The sequence below is a fragment of the Falco biarmicus genome, chromosome 12 (assembly GCF_023638135.1).
Source record: "Falco biarmicus isolate bFalBia1 chromosome 12, bFalBia1.pri, whole genome shotgun sequence".
NCBI classification, from domain to species: domain Eukaryota; kingdom Metazoa; phylum Chordata; class Aves; order Falconiformes; family Falconidae; genus Falco; species Falco biarmicus.
Window position 1 is genome coordinate 384,798 of NC_079299.1, and position 24,849 is coordinate 409,646.

Here is a 24,849-nt window from a genome sequence, read left to right on the forward strand (position 1 = left end):
GCCCCGCTGCACCCCCGGGCTCCCAAAACCGGCAGGGCCCTCTGCGCACAGCACCGCTCCCGCCACGGCCGGCGCGGAGGGGCACCCAGCGCCTGGGGCCGGGCACCCCACACCCGGCCTCCCGCCCACCGACGGCCCGCCTCCGCGCCGCCAGCAAAATGGCTTTTGCCCCCAGTAAAGATGGCGCTGCGCTGCCTCTGAAGTGCTGGCAAGCGGCGCCCTCACAGAGAGTGCGCGGCGGGGGTGGGGACTGGCAGGGCAGGGCAGGGCAGGGCGGGGCGGGGGTGGGGACTGGCGGGGCAGGGCGGGGCGCGGCGCGGCGGGGGTGGGGACTGGCGGGGCAGGGCGGGGCGCGGCGCGGCGGGGGTGGGGACTGGCGGGGCAGGGCGGGGCGCGGCGCGGCGCGGCGCGGCGGGTGCGAGCGGCGGCTGTACGCGGCGCCGCTCCTGCTGTCTCCGCCGCCCCGGCATGAGGAAGCGCAACGAGTCGGTCACGGTGGAGCATGAGCGCGCCGCCGCCGCGCCCGCGCCCCTCGACAAGGGCTGCAGCCTGAGGCACAGCCTCCGCTTGGCCGCCGCCGACACGGGCATGAAGCGACCGCTGGGCAGGTGAGCGCCGCCGCTGTGGCGTCGTCCCCGCGCCGGGCTTTGTTACACGCCACCCTGCGCTGGGGGGGGCCCCCCGCCTCCGCGGGGCCCGCGGCCGCAGCACCGGCCCCCCGCTGCCCGGCGGGGCCCGGCCGGCGAGTGCGGCCTGGGGCGCCGCCCCGGCGCGGGCAGGACGGAGGGCTGTGGCCGGCGGGGCCAGGGAGCGGGCCTGTCCCCCCGGCCCGGCCGCGGGCAGGCCTGTGGCGCTTGGGGCCGGTGCCCACCTCGGTTACGCTTCCCTGGCCTGGATGTGCGGGGGCCGCAGGCGCCGGCCCCCGGGGCCTTTGGAGCTCCCTGGACGAGCAGCTCGCCAGGAGCTGGTGTGCCAGCGGGGCCTGCAGGGCCGGTGAGGGCCGCGAGGGTTTGATTTTCATACCTCAGCGTTGCTTCGCCCAGCCCCTTTGGCTACAGGCAGCCGTTCGCCCGGAAAAAACGGCTAATGCAGAATCCCCTCCCGGCAGAGGGTGCGTGGGGGGGGCAGGGACCGGCAGGTAGGATGCTGTGTCCCTTTTTTTCCTCATTTTTTTTTATTTTTTGAAGTAGCCGGTCCCTGTCAAAGTGATCTCTCCCCTAGAAATGTATTAGATTTAGGTGCTGGTAGGAGAAGCTTATATGCACGGCGCCACTGGAAAGAGTTTAGCTTTTTGATAGCCGTGTTAACGTTTTAAACACTTTGTACGTATTTATGCTGAAAAAAAAGTGTTCTTTTATACAAAAAATATCTGTAACAATAGAAGGTGCTTATAAGCTGGAACCTTCTTTGTGCAAGATCTTTCAGGGGATGCCATATACAACACAGATCTACTCTCAGCTGCGGAAGGCTAGGGGGGAAGAGACGCAGCCTTTCAGTTTCATCCACACAGTAGTGTTTTTCTTTGTGTTTTGGAAGTGTGAAGAATATTTAATGATCAAAAAACTGTGGTTTGAGTAACTGAAGCCGAATTGCTGTACTTCAAGAATACAGCAGCCTCCTTTTAAAGAGGAAAAAAAAAGGCAGTTATCAGTGGATTTCTAGAAGATGAGCCAATGTGGCTGTTTCTGTGGTAAATTTTCTGAGAATTGTTCTGTTATCACAGACAAGATCAACATTTGAAAATAACTTTTCCCTGTTTGTGACGTGGATTTTTGTCATGCTCAGAGACAGAGGCTTTAAAATGTTATTTCTCTTATTGGGTAATAGCTACTCAGTTTTATGCCCTGGAGGTAAACTTTTGGGATGTTGTCAGTGCTCTGTTCATGTTATGACAAGGTTTTGGTAATTGGAGATGGCGCTGGGTTGATCTCTCCACTTCAATGACTGTGCAATAGATCAGACTGTCAGTGTTATGCTTTTACACCGTTTAAAAATTCAGTATATATATTCCATTTGTCCGAGTGGATAACTTATAAGACCAGTGGTAATCAAATGGTGGCTTATGAACTTCTTCAGCATTATGAATGACATTCAAGTACTTCTTACTGAAGTGGAAAAGATCCTTCAGTGATGAGCTTTGAGCCAGCCCTAAGAGTACTTGGTGCAGGCTGCTGGCTTGATTTGGCAGTCAGGTACTTCCTGGAAATGAGACAGCACTGCTGTTAGATACAGAGTGTCATAAAGGCTGAGCTAAAAGCAGGGAGAATAGGTCCCATCTGTGGGAAGTTTTCTTGTATTTATTCTATTTGCACATGTAAAAATGGTCAGCAGGCACATTTTCCTCAGTTTTCTCCATGTTGAGCCTTTGAAGCCAGTTTCAGAAATCCCTAAAGTCCTACATATATTTTGGGTGGGGATATCATTCTCCCCCTCCTCCCCCCCCCCCTTTTTTTTTTTCTCTTTTTGCATCAAGTACTGTATTCCATACAACAGTGTTTCTCAAACTCCTGCCACTGTAGGAAAGCCTTATTTGCTTAGAACTTGCTTTGCCTTTTCCACATCTCAAGAAATTTTTAAAAATGTTCTATGCAGTGTTGCCAAAATGGTGTGTGTGTGTAACTAAGTGCAAAGTGGAATGTGCACTTGGTTCTGTGCTTCTCTTGGGTGTTTTTTTGGGTGTTTCCCCCCTGCTGTCCTGGGTAGGGTTGTCTGTCTTTCTTACTGACTTCCTCACCTTGTGAGCTTTCAGACCGTGGTTTGCAGGCAAGACGTCTGGGTGTGCCGAGACCCTCCAGTTATGTTTTCTAAAGGATAACAAAGATGCTGCTGAAACGTGAGTTTGAGCATGCGGGAATGGGAGGTCCAGACAGAAGAAGGTATGATGCCTAGAGATAAGGCTGTTGTCCCGAACAACCACCCTGAGTCAGGTCAGACAGCTTTCTAGCACAGTATCCCACCTCGGGCAGCAGACAGCAGTGGGAAGAAGATGAGGATGCGTATACAGTGGACCTCCTTTGGTGAGGGTACCCTGAGACTGTGGCCAGTTATGTGGCCAACAAGTTGCTGTACAAGTGTCCAGATCCTTATATTTTAATATGCAAAGTCATGCTGTTATTATAGCGCTCCTTATACCACTGGGTGTAAAATTAGTATTTGATCGTGGTGGTGTTTTGGGTGTGTTACATCAGCTTTGCTCCCAATCTTGCAGAAACTGTAAGGAGGTGAAGTGTCTTGCTGGGATGGTAGAGGTAGTATAATACCTGGAATTGGGAGTTTGTACCACAGCAAACTATTCTTTGCAGGATGCTCATTGATGAAGTAGTTAAAATCAGCACTTCTGGTGGCTGTGAATTCTGTGTTCAGGGGAAGTGGGGCTGTCTGCCTTTCACACTGCTGTGCTTTAGTCTCTCTGCAGACTTTGGAAAACAGCATGTATGTTTGGCTTCAGTATGTGGCTTTCCATCTTTTCTTTGTAAATGATGCAAACCAGCCCCACAGTAGGTTGGAGTGGCTGCACAGCTCTGCAGCCAAGGGCTGATCATGTGGCAGATCCCGTGGGTTGGGAGTGTGGTGGGCTGCAGAGGCAGGGATGTTTGTAATTGCAGCAGTGACCAGGGCTAGGGCTGTAAAGCAGCAGCAGAGCTTGTGTTAGCAGTTCCCTAGCAGAGCACTTTCTGTTCACGTCCAGTTCCTCAGGAAAGGCTAAATAGCACCAATAACTGTAAATGTAAGTGATGTTTGCAGAATACAGTGCTGAGTTGCTAGCAGAAGTATTCTTGCAGCAGTATTACTGAATTTTATGCGCTCTGTCTTTGTCCCTCTGTTTTGGTTCAGTCATATCATCACACTGTGCTCATTCATCCAGGAACTTAAACTAATTCTGAAGAGGTGGCTGTGTGTATTTGAACTACTCTGTTACAGGAAGTGTGTGTGCACACATATGTATATATGTGATGGATATGGATATTTGATAAATAAGATTTATGTGGCTTCAGCTAGTGCATACTGTAGTCAGTGTGGCTTTTCTTAAGTGGTTTACAAACAGAAAGGAACAAATACAGGTATTTCCATTTTTCTTCCATAGGTAGCAGTAAAATACAATATGGTGGTTATCTGAGAACTTTGCCAGTAGCTACTGGTAAGTTTGTGAATGATTTGTTTGTAAAGGAACCAATATGTTTTGTCTGAAAGCAGTAATGCAGTACTAAAGAAGCAGGGCACAGTGCTTGGTTTTCCTGGTATGCATGTTTTGTGTGGATGGCCATTCCTCTAACACTTGTGTTATGATGTGTTTTCCAGGTGACAGTGTTTAAGTGCTGGGTGGTTATTAAAGGTAGCATTGTATTTTTGATTGTGTTGCTCAGACTTATTTTTGTGGTCACTGGGTCTGATGTTCTGAGGAAATGTGTTTGGACAGCCTTAAGTGTAGAAAACCTGTATATGGGAGTGCAGAGAACAAAGAAAATCAAGTGAGCTTAATACTGGCATTGATATCCAAGCAAATTCTATCTCATTTCTGCTGAACCCTGATCCTGGCGGCAAATGGTCACATGTGTATGGCCCTTCACTTCTGTGACCTAACCCTTATCTGTGCCTCATTAATTCAAATCAATAATCAGACTATAGACCTGAAGTATGAATTTTTCCCCTCCCTGTTTTTCTACAAACTCTTGTTTGCTGTAAATGTTAAAATTTGTTACTCTCTCCATGCTGTGAAGCAGTGAAGAGCTGCAGATCCCACGTGTGTCAGCTGAATGACATGATGCTTCTGTCGTCTTGTGTCACTGGAGAAGCCTGCTGCCCCTCAGACTCTCTTCAGTTATCTCTGCTATCTTTGCTCCTAGCGACCCCCTGCATTTTTGGCACCCTTCCACCGGCTCTCCAGCCTGTGTATCCCACAAACTAGATGAAGATATTACAATTTGTAATAAATAAATAAAAAAAGGTGTTATTTCAGTTACACTGTAGTCACCTGTTTGCCTTCTTGTTTGTTGTGTGCAGCTTTCTCGAGAGGCAGAAGGCTGCTTTTCTAGTGCCCTTTTTTAGGTATTTTATGAAAGTACGGGGAGGTGCTGAAGACAAGAGGCTGCAGCGCTCTGCTGGTATGTTTTCCTCTGACGTGACTGGATTTTATTGGAAAGGTTAGTGTGCCCAGGTGTGTCAAATGCTATGTGTGGCGACCCTTGGTGCCATCCTGCCCCAGTAGCTGAAGTGCTCCAAGCCTTCCTGTGTCTCTTTGGATTTAAGCAGCAGTATCTTTCCTCTGACACAAAACTTGGCCATCTCTGTCTGTGGTTCCAGTGGTTCCCCCTTTTTTCCTGATGTTACTTTGTCTAGAAGCATTTGCACAGTCTTTTATGATTATTCCAGTCTGGTCACTCTAGCAGAGATGATATTTTTTTTTTAATTGTTCTCCTGCAAGTTTTCATCAATATATTCCTTAAGAATTGTTTTTCCCAAGTGAGTTTTGTGCGGTTGTCACTTAATTGCCATCTTCATGTTAAACCAGTTAACTTCTTAGTGCTTTTCAAGGAGGAAAGATGCTGCTTGTATAGAGACATTTTATCAGTCATTCAGCTTTTTCACAAATTGCACCTTCCTACTGGGTAGTTGTTCTTGAGTAAAGTTCACGAAGGATCTGGGAAATGGTTCCCAGTCACTTGTCTGTGCTTTCTTCCATGGTAAGTACAGTTGAATCACAGTTCCTTGTTTATGTAAAAGCAGCTTGCTCTCTGTGGGGATTTTTTTGTAGTGTGGGTTTTGTTTGTTGGGTTTTTTTTGTTACAGTTCACTTGATGCATAGTAATATTTTGCTCAGATCTGTCAAAAATGGGATTGTGTAATTACTTCCACATATCTGACTTTGTTTTGTTGGGTTTTTTTGGTGAATGGGATCTCAGTGGCTGTGTCTAAATCCTGGTTTGTCTCATGCGTTGTCAGCCATTTTGGCAGCTTAGGCTAAGTGAGTGCCTCTGAATTGCTCCCGAGTTACCAGTTTGGGGCACTAGGTGTTCAGTCTCTGCATTGTCTTCCCAATTTTTTCAGCCTTTGCAGCTGTTAGAATTCTTTACTTGTGCTCATCTTCTCCCCCTTTTCTCAAAGGCATATAATATGTTCAGTAAAAATAGCAAGACTCTCTGCAATGTGAAGAGTTACTTGTTTTATTGGTGTGTGTGTTTTTAATCTTTCTTTTTTTTAAGGATTTACTGGTTTGTGAGGCCGTCGTGTGGATGTGTAGCTGACAATTCTGTACATCAGTGTGTTACTGTTAAAGCCTATCTTCTTTCACCATGTTCATCACTGACTTTGTTTTTCGATTTAAACAGCTATGGTTTACTCTCTCAAGCCTCTCGAGACTCCTGGCATCCTCCTGCAGGCCTGTCTGTGTGATCTAAAATTTCTTTCCTTGAATCCAACTTCCTTATGAGTCTCTCTGGATTTTGTGTAATACAGCACAGCGTTTTTCTGCTGCATCTGTTCTGTGTTGTGTCATCCTACAGTCTTGTAGTCTCTGAGAAGTTTTCTCAAGTTCCCATATTTCTTATGGAGAACTCTGCTTGAGCGGGCTTGCTTCAGACTGAAGGCAGTTTACCCTTTAGTTATGACTGCGTTTTGTGTTGGTCTCCTTGAACTCCTTATTTCATTGCGATGGCATACTTCTGACATCATATATGTGCCCCTGGGTGCACATCATACATGTGCTCTCTTTGATGGCTTATGCCTGAATTAATGATTATTACTTTGTAATTCCTAAAAATCCTTTTACATTTGGGAGCTGTATGAATTGCGACTTCTGCTTGTTTTGGTATACCTAAACTTAACCAAACATATGAGTGGTTCTGAGTAACTCCTGGGACCATGAGGATTTTTTTTTCAGTCACCTCTGGGGTGAAGATGTCTGTGAAGACTGGGGTCTTCTCAGTGTTGTCACAATCTTTTCTTGTCCTTTCTTCTCAACTGACCCCTGCCAGTTCCTTTTGGCATACCAGTGAGTATAATCATGGGCTGCACTGTCAGCCAGTGTGATGCTGCGCTATAGGATGACTTCTAACATCAGCACAAGTCCTAGGTTCCCATATGTGCTGTTCCCTCTAGATATCCTTTATTCCTCTGGTATCCCTATGTCTATTTCCAGCCTGTTTTCATTTACACAGAGGATCAGTGGTCTACTTACGACAGACTAATTTTTTAGTATGACTTGCTTTTATGCTATAAACGACATGTAGTTGCTGAACCAGGAATCTAGTTCTCTGCAGATGCAGTCACAGGTCATCACAGCGAGTCTGTAGGTTTTTTCTGGGATGCAGTATATATATATGTGTTTCTTTTTGGTAAAAACAACATTGTGATCTTTTCATTAAAAATAGCGAAGGTGGCATTATTTCTTCTCCAGAATCTACTACTGTAGTATGTACAAGAGGCCTGGTATACCCAAGTAGGTCTTCTGCTGCAGGTGAAGAGCCCTTCCTGCCAAAGCCAATTTCCTTTGAAAGGCACCATGATGCCTTCTTGGGAGGCTACTTTATTCTTCCAGGCCTGAAGGGCAGGTCAGATTCTTGTGGTAGTTCTTCCAGGATGTGAAATTAGTAAATAGGCTTCTACAGCAATTCCCCTACGAAACCCTGGGTTTTGGAAACTCAGTGGGTAGCTGTACTGTAAGTGTCAGGTTGTGGGTGTTACAGTAGTGGACAGCTTCTGGCATCAAGAGTGAATGAGCGTAAGCCAGGGAGATTCACTAAGGCTGTAATGTGAGAGCACTATGTTAATTCAGCTGTGACTGAATCAGTACCACAAGAAGATTAAAAGAAAGTACTTCTGGTGTATTAAAAGGGTAACAGGAGACCTAGGAGACTCTCAAGTCATTAGCCTGAGGTGGAGTCTGTGCAATTTTAATGGTAAGAGTTAATTTGCAATTCAGTGCAAGAAGATTTAGCAGCTAAATATATATACTAATGAAAATAGATCTGCCCTGTGGAAGGAAGGTCTTAGTGTAAAATTTGACAGGTTTGTCAAGGTTACAGCCTGCTTGATGAAATCAGTGGTAAAATTGTTTCTCCAAAGCACTTGACTTTTTACTGTAGTTTATTGAAAGGACTTGCATTGCTAATGGAGAGCATGTTATCTGTCTGAGTTGAAAACTGGCTTAGTCAAGAGGGAAACAACTGGGGAATTATCTTGGGATTGATGCTTGTGCTCAGTTTTGTGTAATTGTGTATATCAACCATCCCAACAATGAGGCAATTACTGCTGGTAAAACAGGGAGGAGGGGAGGGTTGATAAGGACTGATGAATAGGGCAATTTGTGAAATAGTGAAAATGTCACCAGAGCACAGGTTAAATGTAGCTGGTCATAAGTCAGGATAGCGGGGGAGAGTGTAGAGGTTGTAACTGTGGGGCAGGAACTGTGTGTTAAAGGGTGAAGTTCTTTTAGGTGATCACCTCTGCAAGCTGTCAGTGTGTCCTTTCGCATAGGCCTGGCGTGAGTATTGCCTATCCAGGAGTAAGGCTGCAATCTGGGCTTTGCACTTTTACCTTGCTGGCATGTGTGTCTCTCAAACCAGTAAGTGTTGGTAAAAACAGTGCAATGCTGAGCATCAGAAATCTGCCTCGTCCTTATTGAAGGCATTTTAAACTTGCAAGCAGAATCTCCTAATTATAGAGTTTAAGTGCCTTGTTAATTTAAAGTATGAATATTGAACTGAGCTAATGGGAAGGATGTCTGTGTTTACTTTCCAAATCAAAGTGTTTATTTAACCCAGATTTGTCAGTGTTGTAACTCTTTAGTAGTAGAGTAACAAAAAAGATTATTAGACTGGAAAATTAACTTTTAAAACACAAACACTTGAAAATATTTGAGAAGTCCCACAGCTGCCCCCTCATTGTTCAAAACAATCTATCAAACCACAGAAAGAGGATTTTAGATGCTCACAAGAGCACCATGAAAACCCCAGGCATTGAAGTTGTCTTCTGAATCTAGCAAATTGCTGTAGCAAAACCATCCGGTGGTGTAGGATTGAGTAGTGTAAGTAGTTCAGTCTTTTTGGAGCTTATTTTAAAAATACAAATAAAAATCTCACCCCCATTTAGACTGGCCAGTTTCATGGTGGTTTTTTTTTTTTTTTTTTTGGTAACTGCCTTGTCTAAATGGATGCTGAATGGGTTGAAGCACAGATAACAGGATACAGAATTCCTCTTTTAAAGTCTCTTAAAGCCCAGAGTTTTTCTTTCATATAGTGCTTGGGAAGAGATAACGGTGTTCTTTGATTACCTCCTTCTTGTGTTTTAGTAGGGGTGATGTGTGAATAGCCTCCAAAGAACCTCAGTCTCCAAAAACAACCGGTGGGTAGGCCAAAATATGGGCCCTGCCTTTCACTTACAGTATGCTTCTTGTACATCAGGCACAGGATGAAGAAGGGTAGCTGAGATTTCAAATACTTTCCTGTAGTGTCTGTTCTGAACATGAGTGGTTACACTAAAATCAAATTTGTACCTACTTAAAATGTTGGTTAGTTCCTCTTGCAAAAGTGTTGAATAATACGTGAAATGAGGTTGTGTGGAGGCTTGCCTCTCTTTTTACTAAAGGTATGCAGTATAAAGGACTTTGCGTAGCATAACTGAAAAAAAAACCCCTTCTTGGAAGAGTACTTTTCAGAACAGTAAATGTATTTACCCTGTCTAAAAAAGAAGCTGAATTGCCTTCTCCTGGCAGTAATACTTCCCTGGGGGTGACTTTTCTGAGATACAAGCGTACACAAAATAAGGGTGATATAACTGGAGCTTTGGAGTCAGGGCTTCCAGGTTGCAGCATCCTTGCTTGTGGAGGAAGATGTGTGCATGGTGTTTAAGGATTGAGTAGATTTTTTTTTTTTTTTTTTTTTCCCAGACTTCCTTGGCATCCCCAGGAAGGGAAGCCTGGCCCTGTTTTCTCCCACAAAGCACTCCTATCTCACTTCTTGATTGGTTTCAGAGCTGCTTTAGGAAGCAGGAATAAAGCTGACAATGCCAGTTTTATACTGCTGAATATGGATACAATCATTGGAAATGCCTCATTCTCTTGTCCTTGCAAATCCAGAAGAATGTAGTGAATAGTGTTTTCTTTCAGTTTCCGATAGCTTTGTGCTGTCTCTAGTTTTAAACTTTGTGGCAGGCTGATTTACAGTGTTGCAAAATGTTCTGTTTCTGTGCGGTTAACTAGAAACTCCCCACACCTGCTTTTCACCTTCCTTGAGTACCTGTTCCCTGGCTTGGCTTTTCAGAGTTTTGTAGTATCAGCAAAAGCTCTGGTTTTAGCTGTCATTGATTTTTCAAGCATTTGTCCTTTTGGAGTTTTTCTTCAACAAGATGATAGCTAAAGCTGAGAGCTCTGAATAAAGCACAGATGGAAGCAGAATCAGATTAATTTTCCTGGCTGTATGCAAAATTAACACCCTGTTCAAGGTATGTCAGAGGCTGACAGTGGTTCTGTATCTGTTCATACATCTGCTCTTTAACCATCTCTGTGGCTTTATGGCCATGCACTGTTCGTTAAGCCTCCCTTTTTAAACAGGTCACGATTACAGAGGGCACTGTGGCTGCCAGCTCAATGTAACTGTGCTCAGCTGACAGTCAGCATATGTAATGTTTTGGCATTGTTTAATGTTCTTGTTTGCTTATATGCCTCTAACAGGGAACTGTTGGTTCATTGTAATCAAAATGTATTGGTAACGATGTGTTCTGCATCTTAAAGGTGGTGGTATCACTGCTAACACAAAAGCATTTTTTTCTTCAGGCTTCCAAGGAGAAATGGCTTCTGATCTCTACGAGCAAAAGCAGAGCTGTCTCAGTTGGACAAATACAAGATGACCATCTTCATGCATTTGAAAGGAAAAAGGGCTACAATGCACAAATGAGACTTCGTCAGGTGGTTTAAGAGAGAGACAGAGCCAAAGAGCCTGCCAGGAGTGGCGGTTCTCAAGCTGTGTGGCTGGTGGTGCTCTCCCAAAAATTGTTGCGTGAAAAGAGGAAGGTTCACAAAGTTGTGCAGCTTGGAAGTGTGGACCTGGTTCATACATGTGTATCCGTAGGAACAAAGTCTGAATCTTTGGATTCCTGTTATTGCTGCAAGGTTTACGTATGCATGCGAGTTTGGTGTAATTACAGCATGTTAACAAGATTTAAGCGGTGGTAGGGGAACGGGTTTGGCCGTACTGTGTGCTTTTCCAATCATGGTATGCCTTCAGCAGGCAAGTGGCTTTATGTTAAACAGCAGGAACTGTGGTGGAGTATTAAATGCCTAAACTGGTTCTGATCTTGAACCTTTGCTGGTGCACCCCAGTATTCCTGCTTGTGTCATAGAGAGAAATGTGCTGTACTGCTTAAATAAAAATCCAACCCAGCTGGTCTCAGGCTACTGTTTTGCACTTCCAGTACTGTTTCCATCTTTATGTGTTCATGTTCTGTTTGTTTTCCTCTTTCATTTGCAGATGGCTTTGCATTCCCTAGCTCATGGACTAGTGAGAGACCTGTGCCTTTAATATAAACCAGCTGTCAGCTGTGCAGAAAACTTAAGAATTCAGTAAACACTGTGGAGGGAGTATACTTGTACCACAGTAGTATCTCAATGCTAAGCTCGACTAAAATCTAGTGTGGGTGACTTCAGATTTGATTAATGTCAGCAGTATTCTTGGGGAGTGCTGGAGAAAGCATATTCTTTAATGGTTCATACTGGAAAGGTTCTGGCACAAACTAAACAGCTGTTGCAGAGGACGCATTCAAGGCAAGTCAACAACCTTAAAGCCCTAATCCCCAAGCCTGCTTTTCTGTCCCAAAAGTCAATTGTTCAGTTGACTAGGGTATAATTATTCATTGTTTGCTACATACTTAAAATAACAGAAGCATCTGCTCCTTTTTCAAACACAGCTTTCAGGTTAATCTTGCCACACGCTGTTCACACTAATGCTAATACCATTTTACCACAGTATTGAGCAGTAACGTAGCTGTTGGTTAGGCCATACTGTCAGTATAAATTGTAAATAAACTGGTGCTGTATTGCCAAATGTTCAGCTTGTTCTTGTCTGCTGGTCTGTGACACACGTGTAGATTTCATGCAATTAGAATGTAAGTTATCAAGACTGATGTTCCAAGCTCCCGTCCTTCAAAGGAAGGGCTAATACTTGCAGTGATTTAATTAGACCAGCAGTCTTGCTGACTAGCCAAAAAGGTAGTAACTTAGGCGGTAGTTGTGAAGAGGAGAACCTAAGGCATGGCATTGGGAAGGGGCAGGGTGCTTGAGGGGGAAAAGCTAGATGTAGCTCCCATGTCCCTGTCCAGTAGGGTGTGTGCTCGTGTGAGCCTTTCCCTACCTTGCTTCATTTGCCCTGCTTTTTGCAGACATGCTTCATTTGCTTTGCTTTTTGCAAACATGTTTCATTGCCAAAGGCCCATACGTTACCTGCAGGCTGCTCTATTATTTCTGCTTGTTAATGTTGTAGACTGGCTTGGCTTTCCCTCACTTCATGGACTTACCTCCCCCCACCCCCACTGTGCTCTTAAGTCCCTGCATGACCCTTCCTGGCATTTCATTGCTATTGACTGACTGATCAGCAGTGCCTTCCTCTTCCCCTTACCTCAGGTGCTGACACTGCATTTCCCCCTCTTGATGCACTGGGGTCTTGGTTCTTGCAGGTCCTACCCAAGATCTTCCCCTGTTCCACAAGCTGAAACGTGGTTATTAAGGTCTCAATAGCTGGAGCTTGCTGGCCCCTTCTGAAAAACCCAATTAATCGAGATGCTCTCCTTTACTTTGCAGTTCTATCTCCTGGAGGGACAGACCTGAGTTCTTGTAAATGACTGGCTAGATGGCTTCCTTCATGCTGTTTATTGTTTTGAGTTAGTGTTTAATCACTTGTTATTAATTGTAAAGAAGCACAGAAGCAGTCTGAGTCTGGGCCGTAAGAGGGGAGCTAAGTAATGAAGTGGTGGACTGTGGGAATTTTGGAGCTTAAAGTTTCAAACTTCACCTGCATTCAGATGGAACAGCGCTGCCTGAAGCTCTTACCCCAGCCAAAAGGAAGTGCCCTGTAGGCAACAGCTTGTTTGGGGGGCTGAAACGGGTAAGGAAGCCTCAGGGAAGAGTTTGGGAATGAACAGTTTGCAATGAAGGGAGGGAAAGGACGTTGCTGAAGAGGAATGTGTCTAAGGCAGCAGTTGTACAGACCCTCAAAGCTGATGCCACTGCCAAAAGAAAAGATCCTGGAGGCTTCTTTGGACAGGTTTTCTACCACAACTGCTAAACAATCTCTACCAAGGAATTAATTCAAAAAGCTAATTTTGTATGTATTTGCTTGTATTCGCTATGATGGGGATACAGATTCAGGTCTTTGCAGGAGTAATTAATTTTCTTTTGTGGCAACATTACTGTTTGCCAACATCAGGCTACATAGGTATGGACGTGAATAGAAAGTGGGATAAGCTGCATAGTTTACCCATGTAGAGTTTGTCAAATGAGCTTAGGGACTGTCTCTAACTGCAAGGTGATGTGTGGGATTTTTTAAAAGATTATGGATATTCAGTAGGTCTCATTGAAGGCAGTATTGGTAGGCATCTGATTGAGGTTACATGGGACATTCTTAATGGAAAACAAGGGGTGGGATGCTGAAAGTGCTGGTTAGCATATAGATAAAATATTCTGGTTCTGTTTGCTGATGTGCAGCACTTCTCTGGAGCTGTGTATGCAGCTTTCAGTGTATTTCTGTGATGCTGCTATGAACAGAGAAGTAAGCTAGTGCTTATGATAGCTTTCTGCTGTGCTTTAGAAATACAACATACTATTCAGCAAAACAAAAAAAAAGGCATTTTTTGCTATAATAGCAGCAAATAAAAGAATAAATTTCAGTAGTTGGCAGTGTTTTTCTATACTTAGAACTGTTTGAATTTCCTGCCAAATGCTAACTCAGAAGGTTTTATGGGTGTACTAACATCTCCTTGTCAATGCTGGGTTTTGAGCTTTTGCCTCTGGTACGCCTTCGCTTTCCATCACTGTTGATGCTGTGTCTATTTATAAAATAAGCTGTCATATATTCTGAGGACCCTGAAGGTGGAGCTTACATGTTTGAAAACATTCTCAGAAAACTCAGCTTGCCTTTCTTTTCTGTCCTTTTTTTTTTTTTTTTAATGGAAACGCATAGGCTTTACATTAGTTGCTTTTCCACTGCCCTATTAAGCCCATTATTCCTGTTAATTTGTGTTTTAATTAAAAGAGAAATAATAGAACAACCCAACTGTTTGCTCCTGGGTACAGTCAAAGTCGACTGGTGAGAACTGTGGAGTAACTTTTCCTGGGCTGGGTCTCTGCTGGTGAAGACTTGAATGCCTTGCTCTGTCCTGGCTTTTTAAGGCCAATATTTAAGAAGGTGTGCTTAGTGTTTTATTCACCCCACTCTCCCACTTTCTCATTGGTATAAATAGGACCATTTAGTAGCTTAGCTGGATTTTGAGATTTGGATAGCTTTTTCTATTTCTGCCCACTGGGTAAATCTTTATTTAGCTTTTGAAGTACTCTGGTACCCTTCTCTTTTTCTAGGAAAAATCACTGTTCAGTCAGAAGTCAGCTAGTCTGATTTACTGTGTGAACCTGGCAAACTTAAGTCTGTTTAGCTCCACACTGCATCGCCAAAGGCATGTTCGTGATGCATGGACTGTTGTGTTTTGCCAGGGGTTGGTGGAAGGAATTAAGCAGACAGCTGTTTTAGGTAGTGTGTCCTTTGTAGGTTGAGGGAGTGGACTGGGTGATCTCAGGATCTCTTACAGCATCTTTACTGTTCATGTATCTATGACGTGACTAAAATAGTCCCTGATTTCAGATGCTTTTCTTGTTGAATGATGAACATTCTGGATGCCACAGTGATGAAGCCATAGAATCAGGTTTGAATTTGCCTGTTACATCTTCTGCATGTTTGATGGCATGAAATGGAAATTTACCGTGTATTAATTGGCTGATACTTCCTGGTAACAGATCTAACAACTCCTACTGTTAATGCTTGGTTTTATGTGCAGATAGACTTGTACTTGAATTATAGAGGCTGTCAAAGAACAGATAATGAGCCTTTTCTGTCTCAGCCCAACAGCTGAAAAGAGCAGGTTGTTTTTTGCGACATCAAAGAGTAAATCATGTCCTCCACAGACATAGCATGTGTCGGCAACAATTGATTCTGCTGGTGGATGTTTGAAAAATCGTTAAGTCCTTTACCCTTGTAAAAATAGGCTCTGTGTGGCTCTTTGCAATGTAATATCTTCATTCTTTTGAAGAAGTGCCAGAGTGATGATACTGTACTGCAGTTTAGTTTTCAAGAGAGGAGCTAGACTATTTCTTCAGAAAGAGCGAAAAAGTTCAAGATTTTAAGGAACTTTTTGTAGGAGATGGCAAAGGAATCTGTTAGAGCTAATTGTCTTGGTTTACAGGTCTTTCCAAGAGCAAAGATCTTTAGAAATTGTCTGAAACTAAGTCTCTAGGGATGCAGATACCCGTGCAGTTTGCCCATGATTTTTTGGGGTTGTTTTCTGCAACAAGCTTGGAAAAACATGAGTAATGCCTTTACATTTGTATTTTGTTTTCATTATTTTTTTTCAGATGTTTGTTTAATCCCTAGAATAGCAAGATAAGTCTGGGAGCTTTGATTTTTTTTCTTTTTGAGTTATTTTGCAGTGAATGGATCCTGTTAAAAAGGATCCTAATGCCAAAGGGAGGGATTGGTTGCACAGATGCTAAGAGTTCAGGCAGATACTGCTGTGTTCCCACTGGCTTTCGTGAATTTGGGGGAAGACCCGTTTTCAGGGTTGGATGAATTTTCTATGATTCAACCTCCATGCTCTCTATACAGTGCCTCTAGTGAAGCAGAGTTAAGGCTAGGCTGCAGACTTCATTGAGGAGGTTTCTGCATAGCTAGGCTCAGAATAAAAGAGCCACGTGGTTGCCTGTTTGCCTATGAAGCTTTGTTCGCTGTGCTCAGAAACCAGGAGAGGACAAACCCTTCTCACATTAGCATCTTTCCAGTTTGCCTTTAGGTGCACATGAAGCAGGTTTTGCAGCAAAACAGAGGAGACGGCGACCCATATAAATCTTGTAGTGGAAAATTACTTTGTTGCATTTCACTGCACAAGCTGTCCAAAAGCTGCAGGTAATGTTTCTGAGTGAAGAGACCCACTGCCTGCCTGGAACTCCCATTCAGGAGCTGGGAGGCTTGCTCTGAATGTGCTTTCACACGGTTGGAAGGCTGATAGGGTGGATTTTTTTTTCCCCCCTTTTTTTATTTTCTTGGCAGAGAAGAAGTGAAATAAAAGATTAATTGGCTTGAGTGGCTCAGATGGCCTGTGTGGAGGGTGAAGAAAGAGTGGGTGATTCTTTCACCCTTTAGGACCTGTAAGAAGGGGGAGCCCTGTGCAACACCACTGTCCAGACTTCCTGTAAGAAGGGAAGATGAACGTTTTTGAAGATCCTGCCTGGGCTAGGAGCCATCTCTTGTTTAAAGCAAGACTAGCAAGAAAGGCTGGAAGGCTTGCCAGTGACTTGATGTGTGGGCTGTCCTGTGGGTGGCTGCTGTGTTTTTGTATGTCTCTGTGTGCCTTGGGGCTCAGTTGCACTTTTGGGATTGTAGAATAGGTCATCTTGGGTACCCAAAGTTTACCCAAAAGAAATTTTTCCTAGTCCTTTAAATTCCTTTTGACCCTCAGTTTTTTGAATACTTTGCCTGTGTCTTTGCTTCCTGATTGTTACGCTCTTGATCCTTGTCTGTGGGGAGAAATGTATTGATTTTTTAAAAAAAAGTTTTCTGTTAGAAAATCAGGGGATTGTGTTCTAGTTTTGCCATTGTGTTATTTATTTCTTCCTCTACTACTTTTAAAATCATTTTTGTCACCTGGTAGTCAGGAGGTACCTTGCGTGACCAAGAATGAAAATGCTCTTGGTTTTCCACATCCCATGCTCTGAGTTCCTGCTGGGAAAGAATTGCCAGCTTGCAGTTTGAACAGCTGATGATTTAAGGGACACCAGAGCAAGCCAGAGAAACAGCATTCGCTGAAGAAACGTAGTCTTGTACTCGGGTGTCTGGGAATGGTTTGTTTTACTTCTGCTAGATGACCGAGGCCATGGGGGCTGTACATTCATTTGTCTGTAGGTCCTTTGGGCACTGCAAGCCCGGTGTGTCTATGTATTTCTCATAAATTTTGCTCTTGCTTGACTGCAGCTCTGATGATAAGTCTCTTGTTTCACCCTTGGCCTGTCCTTTCACCCTTGTGGTACAGCTGATAAGGAGATTGTGATGGAAACTGTTCTGGTGTACTTCTGACGCAGAAGTGATTCAGGTGCTCTCCAGGAGAAATTATTTTGATCCAAATCTGTATGCAGTATACGCCACAGTAGTATGGTCATTGGGCACGGGTTCAGAAACCTCTCGTGTTTTCTGGAGAGGAGGGAGAGACACTGGTACTGTGAATTGAAAGATACCCATAGTAAATTTGCCTTGGTTGCTCTTTGCAGACATGCTGTGATTGTGCACCAGGGTTGAAATCCCTGTTGTGTAGACAGTGCAGTACTTAATTCTTTGTTTGGCAGTTGTTTTTCATGGTGAGACAAAGGATGTTTGTGCCTGCAGTTCCCTTAGGCTGGTAAAGATAACACTCAGGAGAAGCTGTCATGAGAGGACCCCCAGCTCTGCCTTGCTGGCCAGGTACTGTCTGCCCAAATGCAAAATATGCTCGTTCTGAGTGAATACAGGATCTTTGTCCACATGTAAATTACCAGGCAAATTTTTATGTTCCTGATGTTGCACTTTCAGGAAAGACTTTCTTCTTTCAGATTTAGGTGTGTCTAGAGAGAGAATGTATTTTTCACATCCACTTTGGAAACATGTGTGAAGCAAACACTGCTTCAGATTTTGCCAGTGGCTGGACAGAATCCAGAAGTTTGACAAAAGCCTTTGGTGAATTAAAGGAGAAAATGTGATGTCAGCAGGGATTTTTTTTTAGATTTTGGAGTGACGGCATTGGGTGTTTTGGGGTTAGGTTTCTTTCTTGTTCTTTTGGTTTAGACATTACTTTTATTGTTCCCAGAAATCCATTTATGATATTGTTCAATGTCTTCAGTTTGTACCTGCTTATTCTCTAACTCATTTGTATTTTGCAGGTAAGACTGACTTAAGTTTCCTGGTGAAAATGGGGTGAAAAGTATGTTGCTGCTGCCTTTGCCTGTGCATACCAGCAGCCCCCTGTGCAGAGCATTTATTTCCTGAAATTGCTTTTCTGCAGAGCAAGAGCAGTTTAATTTAGCTGAATTGCTCACTAAAGACATACCTGATAATTTTGCAATGCCTGTACTTCAGCATGTTGTCTTGGATTTATCAGGAGGAAAGAAGTTGTTTATTGATGGATAGAGGCCTTGCCCTGGTTGCATTTTAAGTAGACATCTCCCTGGAGATGAGGTGTAAATGTCATGTTACTGATTAGCATTTGGTATGGGGTACCTGAGCGGAGGAAGAGATGCCTTGGGTCAGTCTCCAAAAAAAGAGAAACTAAAATAATTCCTGAGCTCTGACAGAAGTAGTTGGACAACGTCATTCACAGCGTTTTCTGTTCCTGGTTCCAGCTTGTGGTTCAGTCACACTAAGTGCTTTTGCAACCCAGACATCCGAAGAGCCTGTGTTTTGATGTACTCTGGTTGTGGCTGGAGGAGTTCAGACGTGACTCTGGGGCCTTCCTAAACAAGCGGGGTTTTCTTCATGCAGGGCTGAAATCCTGGCATATGTGGGAGCCCCCCAGGAGAGCTCTGTTTGGCTGCAGCGGGATCTGCCCCCCCCGGCAGGACAGCTAGTGGAAAGCCCCATCCTGCCTGGTTGCTCACCACGTCACTGCTCTCAGTGGGAAGGGGTGAGTGGCAGTCACCTCGCAAGTGTGAGGCGAGAGGAAACTGCCAGGTGGTGTCAACTGAGCAACCAGCCAAATGAGACAAAAAGTTTTAACAAAAAGACACTTCTCTCTTTGAAGAGGGCTAAATTATATCCTGATTGCTCAGCATCTAAATGCAGCTACCTACCCTTCAGTGATCTCTCTTCCCTTTCTCTTCCATAAACCCGTTCCAACGATGGAAATAGGCAGTAGGTGCTAATTGTGGGGGTGGTTGTGGAAAGCTCGTTTTGAGAGTAGAGAGCTGTGATCAGTTTAGCTCAAGCAAAACGTTGTGTGGCTTTTTTTCCAAAGTTGTGGGGTTTGTGTGTGTATTTAGCTGACCTTACAGCATTTCACAGTGGACTGGTTTGCAAACCCTGGCTCTGGGGTATGTCTGCTGGGCCCCTCTCAAAGACCACAGCTGCAGGCAGACCACGTGTTGCTTGTTCCTGCTTGTGCGCTTGGGGCCTCTGCCACCTGCTCCTCTATTTGCTGCTCTCCGTGGGGCAGAGGTGGGTCAGTCTAAGGCGTTGGTACTCACTAATGTTCTTCTAAAGCCCCTGTTTTGTATTTTCCTCCTGCCAGTCCTTTGCTGTTTCTGCTCTCCTTAATACTTTGGGAAACTGGGCTTGAGGTGTGGAAATGTCACTGGAAGCCTGGCTGGCTTTCTTCACCTCTTCATTGTCGGGTTTGCCATGGGAAGTACTAAAATCTGTTGAACCTTTCATCATGGGCTTGTTGCAGCCAGAGCTGGTTGGCAGTGTCTTAGTGATACCTTTTTTTCCCTTTTGGAAAACAGCAGTTCCTTTAGCTTGTCGAGAAAAGTGTATGGCTTTTGAGGGTAGATGTTTCTGAAGTCCAGAATATGGTTCCTGGCTGAGAGGAGACAGGTGTGATGGAGGCAGGTTTTGACAGACAAGAGGATAGCCCATTCCCTGTGACTGCTCTAGAAATCATGCCAAAAACTTACCCAGGGTAGGGTGTTGGAGTGTCGTCTTTTTCACTGTTCTGAAAAACTGTTCCTGAGAGCCTTAGCTTTAGCCTAGGGCTACAACAGCTGTTGAGATGTTGAAGATATTGGTGCATGATCAAACTATTTCCATCCCAGTTCTGTCTGTACAACAATTTTTTGTAGAAATGCTTAAAAAAAGAGGTCTTCAGGCTCTCTTAGAGTTTCAACTAGCTGACAGTGTTCAAACCCTCTCAGCACTAGTGTGGAGCAGGTTCAGTGTGTCAGCTCCTAAACATTGCCAAGTGGGAGATTAATAATTTCACGTGTCTTGGAAAAATTGATCTCTGCTTTCAGCTGCCAGCAGTTCCCGATAGGGAGAACTGGTTGCTCACTGGCATGCAACATCATTCCTGCTCTGGACTGGTGGGAAGCAAAGGAAGTTGCGTTGCCTGAAGGGTTTACATGTTTTTCGTTCTTGATTGCAATGATAATTGAGGGCCTCAGTGTTTCTGTCCATAAAATGTTAATGAACTAGATCATTAGAAGTGTACTTTTATGTACATGCATGTATATAGATATATATACATATGAGTGTGTATGTGGTAATTATTTTGAGGCAATAAAGTATATTTTTGAGAAAAATTGTTTAACTAGCTGCTGTGTGATCCCTTTAATTATTTTTTTGTGGTAGTGGTTTGGGTTTTTTTGTAGCTTACTCTTCCCAGTCAGAATACTTAGGAGAAAATGGAAATAAAGCGTTGGGGCAATTGTTCCAAACTCAGTCTGGACTCAGAAAATGATACTGCAGATATAAAACATTATGAAATTTCTTAACTTACTTGCTTTCCACGGTGATAAGAGGTATGAACCCTTTTAGCTGGACAAGGCAAAATGTCTGCTTCAGTCTGGACATAAGCTCATGTGTAATTTTATTTGTCTCATTACATATAGTTCCTCAAAATATGTGAAAATCTAACTGAATAAAATCTCGCTGATAGTGATTTAAATGGGAAGTGCAGTCAGGCTATTTTTGGAGACAAATGTAATGCATTTTTTAGAGATCTTGAAATCTGTTAAATCAGTGGAAAAAAAGCCCTTTTTAGGGAGTGATTTCAAATATAATCAGTGAAGTTTCTATTCCCTTTTTCTAAGCTGCATATCATCACCTGACAGTGGTTGCTTCTGCTTCTCTCAAACAACTGAGGCTACATAAACAGTTTAAAGTTAGTTTTCTTTAAAGAGTAAATGGCCAGATTTTCAAATACACAAAGAACACAGATTGTTGTGAAAATTGTTTCATAAAATTCCTGCTGTATTCAGAACTGTCTTTCTCTCTCTTTTTTTTTAATGCAGGCGATATGGATTATGGTTTCGGTTGCGGAAGTTAATAATCTGGTTGCTGGGAGTGTACATAGCCATTCCATTTCTAGTAAAACTTTGCCCTGCTATTCAGGCAAAGCTGGTCTTCCTAAACTTTGGTAAGTCACTCAGTCTTTTGGGATGGGTGAGGGGTGAAGGGGAGAAGTGTCTATCTTTCATTTGTCTGCTTTCACTTTCACCCTGCATGTGTACAGATTGTGATGGGTATGTACTTTCACTGGCTGTAAATTGTCCAAACAACGGTTTGGAAAGCATTCTCTGTGGCCCTAGTGGTCTTTGTACCATGTCTTTACATGAATACAGTGACCAAACTGAAGCCAACTTTCAGCCGAAAGGGCCTCCTTCAGGAAAACTGTGCAATATATAGAATGCATTTTTCTGAAAGGTTCAACAAAGTTGCATGAATAGACAGCAAGCCAGTGAAATTAGATCCAGTGAATTGTTTTCCAGGCAGTGACTCTTCTAAAATGGTTTCAGGCGAGTATTCTGGTTGGGACAGAAGGGGCCTGTTTATGCAGTCAGACAGTGTTTTCCTTGTGTCTGTTTAGCCTTTGCATTTGGTCAAACTGGTGGTGCAGTGGATCTGGCAGGCTTGCTCAGCTCCCAGGTTGCCCAGCGTGGTCTGAGTATCCACAGGATGGAAAATGATGGAGCATCACTGTATGAAAGATACTTCTTTGTGATCTAAATTTGTCTTTAAACCTTACTTGTGTTTTGTAAAATTAAGTTTTGAAAAATATCTTCCTTTGATTGTAGAAGCTAGAAGGACCAGCTATGGATGTGTTGCTTTTATGTAACTTACATCATTTTGGTTGCATGCTCTGTATATTCTAACGCTTTGGATCACGGTCACTGTGAAGTGTGCACATGTGCAGGCCAGCTCTTGTGCCTTGATTGTCAGAACTGACAGCTGGGTACCGTGAATAATGCAGGTTACTTCCATTTTCATCACCTTGATTTTCAGTGATGATTTTAATTTGCCCTTGCAGAGCTTCGTTGGGTCTCCCTGAAGTTCCTACCTCTACTAATTCCCAAGCGACTGAAATAATTGTCCCGTAACTTTCTTGTACTAGTACTTGCAGTAATATCACTGGAGCATTGTTCCTACTACTTTATATAATGGCAGTCAGATTTTACTTGTAACAGTACTTCCATGAAAAACTATACAAAATACATTCTAACACACTTAATAGAAGTACAGTGGCATGTTTGAGTAATTCTCTACTGGAGAGTGACATTTTTCCTTCAGAGGAGTGGTGTAGGGTTTGCTCTGTCATATTGTTTTTTAACTTTCTGAATATAAATCACTACTCCTCACCCATCTTTTTCTCCTCCTTTTGTGTAGTTTGGGATTTGCTTCCAAAACAGTAGCGCAGAGCTTCAGGAGTAAGTGCTTGCATTGGTTTCTCCAGATAGCTAAAGATGAATTGATAGCCATGCTCCCATGTTACCAACCAAACCAAGGTCTGGATTTGTTCTTGTGTACTTTAGAAAACGGAGATTTCTAGAAACATAAGTACAGACCAGATCAGATTTAGTGTATTGGTATGATTAACAAATCATGTGATGTGTTGATGTGATGTGTTGTGATACCAAATAGCTCTGGAACATGTCACTAAAAAAACCCTTAATGTGCTAAATCTCCATGTGATGTATGCCTATATGATGATGATGGCGATCTGTTTGTCTGTGTGTGTAGATGGACCATCCCAGTGACAAACGCCATACATAGAAGTAGCCTGTACTTCTGTATTTTTCTCTTGCTTTGAGGTAGATGCTTACCTGACCCCCATCACTACTATTGGTACGTTCCTGTTCTTATCTTTATAATACAAAATCTGGCAAGAGAAATATCTGGGAAAATCAAGGCACAGAGAAGTTGGATAATTTTTCCAGATCACTGCTAGAAGTGACTTGTGTGCCTGTCCAGACCTTGACCGCAGAACTTGCCATCTTCTTGGAGTCATCAAGTTCTGCAGTGCCAGTGCAGTGACCCAGTGGGTCTCTGGTGGCAGGCATGCTTTGTCTGGGACTCTTCGACATGCTTTTGCATGAGAGCAAACAGACTTGCACAGGTATAGATTTTCAGTTGAAGGAGCCAGATTTGTCAGGTTAATATCGGCTGTTGTCTCCTTTGGTTTTCATGTTTGTGGAATATTTACTGATTTTTTTTTTTTTTTTTCGGGGAGGGGGAGGGGATGAGTGAAATGAGATTTGACTGTCACCATTATTAGTGCTTTGGGTGTCAATAGCACAAAAACTGGTATGTTAATTGTTATGCCACTGAATTTCAAAGAGACAGACTTCCTGGTTCTGCTGGAGTGGAGCTCAAGTTTACGGGAAAAGCCTGAATTATTGGGAGAAGAGTCCTTCAAACTGCTGGATGCTGTCAGTAGTTAGCTATGGCATCGCTCTTGGTGCTGGGTGTGTCAGAGGCTGCCTAGAGAGGCCATACAGCATTAGTGATGGAAAAGGAAGCATTTAGGCTAAGCACATCCCCTCATTTAGCATATTGCACAGTGTCTGTAAGATGCAGCTTGTGAACCAAGCAATGGAAGACAGAGTATGGAAAATGTTTGGGGTTTGATTTTCCTGATGTTGCTCACGTTTGAATCATTAAATATAACAAGCAATGAACAACTGTGTATTGTGGAAGTTGGGGAACGTAAAACATTTGGAAGAGTGAATTGAGGTGTAAGATTTTTGTTTTGAAGTTTCTGGCCTAACTTGATCTCTTTTAAATGCTGCAGTGTCTGTGAGACATGGCAATTATTTGATAGTCTTTGGAGAGTGGGCTAACGAGCTGCATATTCTCCTCAGGCTCAGGAGGACAGTGTTTAACACAATTTATCTTAGTCTTACAGGACAAGAGCAATGTGGTATCTGTTACTATAATGCAGTATCTCCTTTAGATTGTTGTATTATAGAGACTGAAACCACAGGTCATCCTGAAACATGTTACAGCTCTGGAATGCACCCTTTATTCCAGGGAGTTTGTCCATCGGTAACATCCTTTACAGCTACAATGCAAACAGTAAAAGGTCTGTCAAATAAGCTAACCCACCCCATGGACGCAGCAGGAGTGACTGTCTTGTGTCTGGGAGATTTACAAAGCAGACTGGGCAGAGATGATTAAATGTGCATTCCAGGAAGCTTTGTCTGTCTTCTCCACCTCTTAGTTTTAGCCTGCTCGCTGGTTCTTTGATGGTTCTTGTGTCTTCTTACCTTGCTGTCTTGTTCATGTTTTAGTTGCAGCTGTAGCCTGTTCATTCTTTCTCACAAAAAGTATTGAGGTCTTTCCAGCACAGTGGATCAGTTTGTATAACTCTCCAGTACCTTGGTAAAGCAGTTTTGTAAGAAAATAAAGGTAAAAATTAAAAGGTTTCATATTATGGTGGGTTTCTTTTCCCCTTTTTCTGTTTTTGTATTGCAGTGAGGGTCCCATATTTCATTGACTTGAAAAGACCACAGGATCAAGGTTTAAACCACACCTGTAATTATTATCTGCAGCCAGAGGAGGATGTAACCATTGGAGTGTGGTAAGGAAGCCTGTTTTGTGCAGTTTTTGCCACACATCTTTATCCTTCTTTTTGTCCTCAGTG

General features: G+C 43.5%; 1 protein-coding gene and 1 long non-coding RNA gene across 6 annotated transcripts in view; both read left to right on the top strand.

The window, feature by feature from the left end:
• Positions 1-24,849, top strand: part of ABHD12 (abhydrolase domain containing 12, lysophospholipase) — a 47,180-nt gene that overhangs the window by 3,923 nt on the left and 18,408 nt on the right. For 2 of the 3 annotated variants that reach the window (XM_056356769.1, XM_056356767.1), the window contains 2 exons: positions 21,221-21,345; positions 24,681-24,786. In XM_056356769.1, coding sequence (XP_056212744.1) covers positions 21,221-21,345; positions 24,681-24,786 — 231 coding nt within the window. Of the gene's footprint in view, positions 1-381; positions 609-21,220; positions 21,346-24,680; positions 24,787-24,849 lie in introns of those variants that run through there. The other variant, XM_056356768.1, reaches the window with a different exon arrangement.
• LOC130157352 (uncharacterized) lies at positions 2,435-11,380 on the top strand. 3 transcript variants are annotated; one of them, XR_008824818.1, is made up of 3 exons: positions 2,435-4,138; positions 4,719-10,437; positions 10,769-11,380. It is a non-coding gene; the product is annotated as an uncharacterized LOC130157352 (long non-coding RNA). The 3 variants fall into 3 exon arrangements; XR_008824819.1 differs by having other exon boundaries at positions 2,435-2,833; positions 4,085-10,437; XR_008824817.1 differs by having other exon boundaries at positions 2,435-10,437.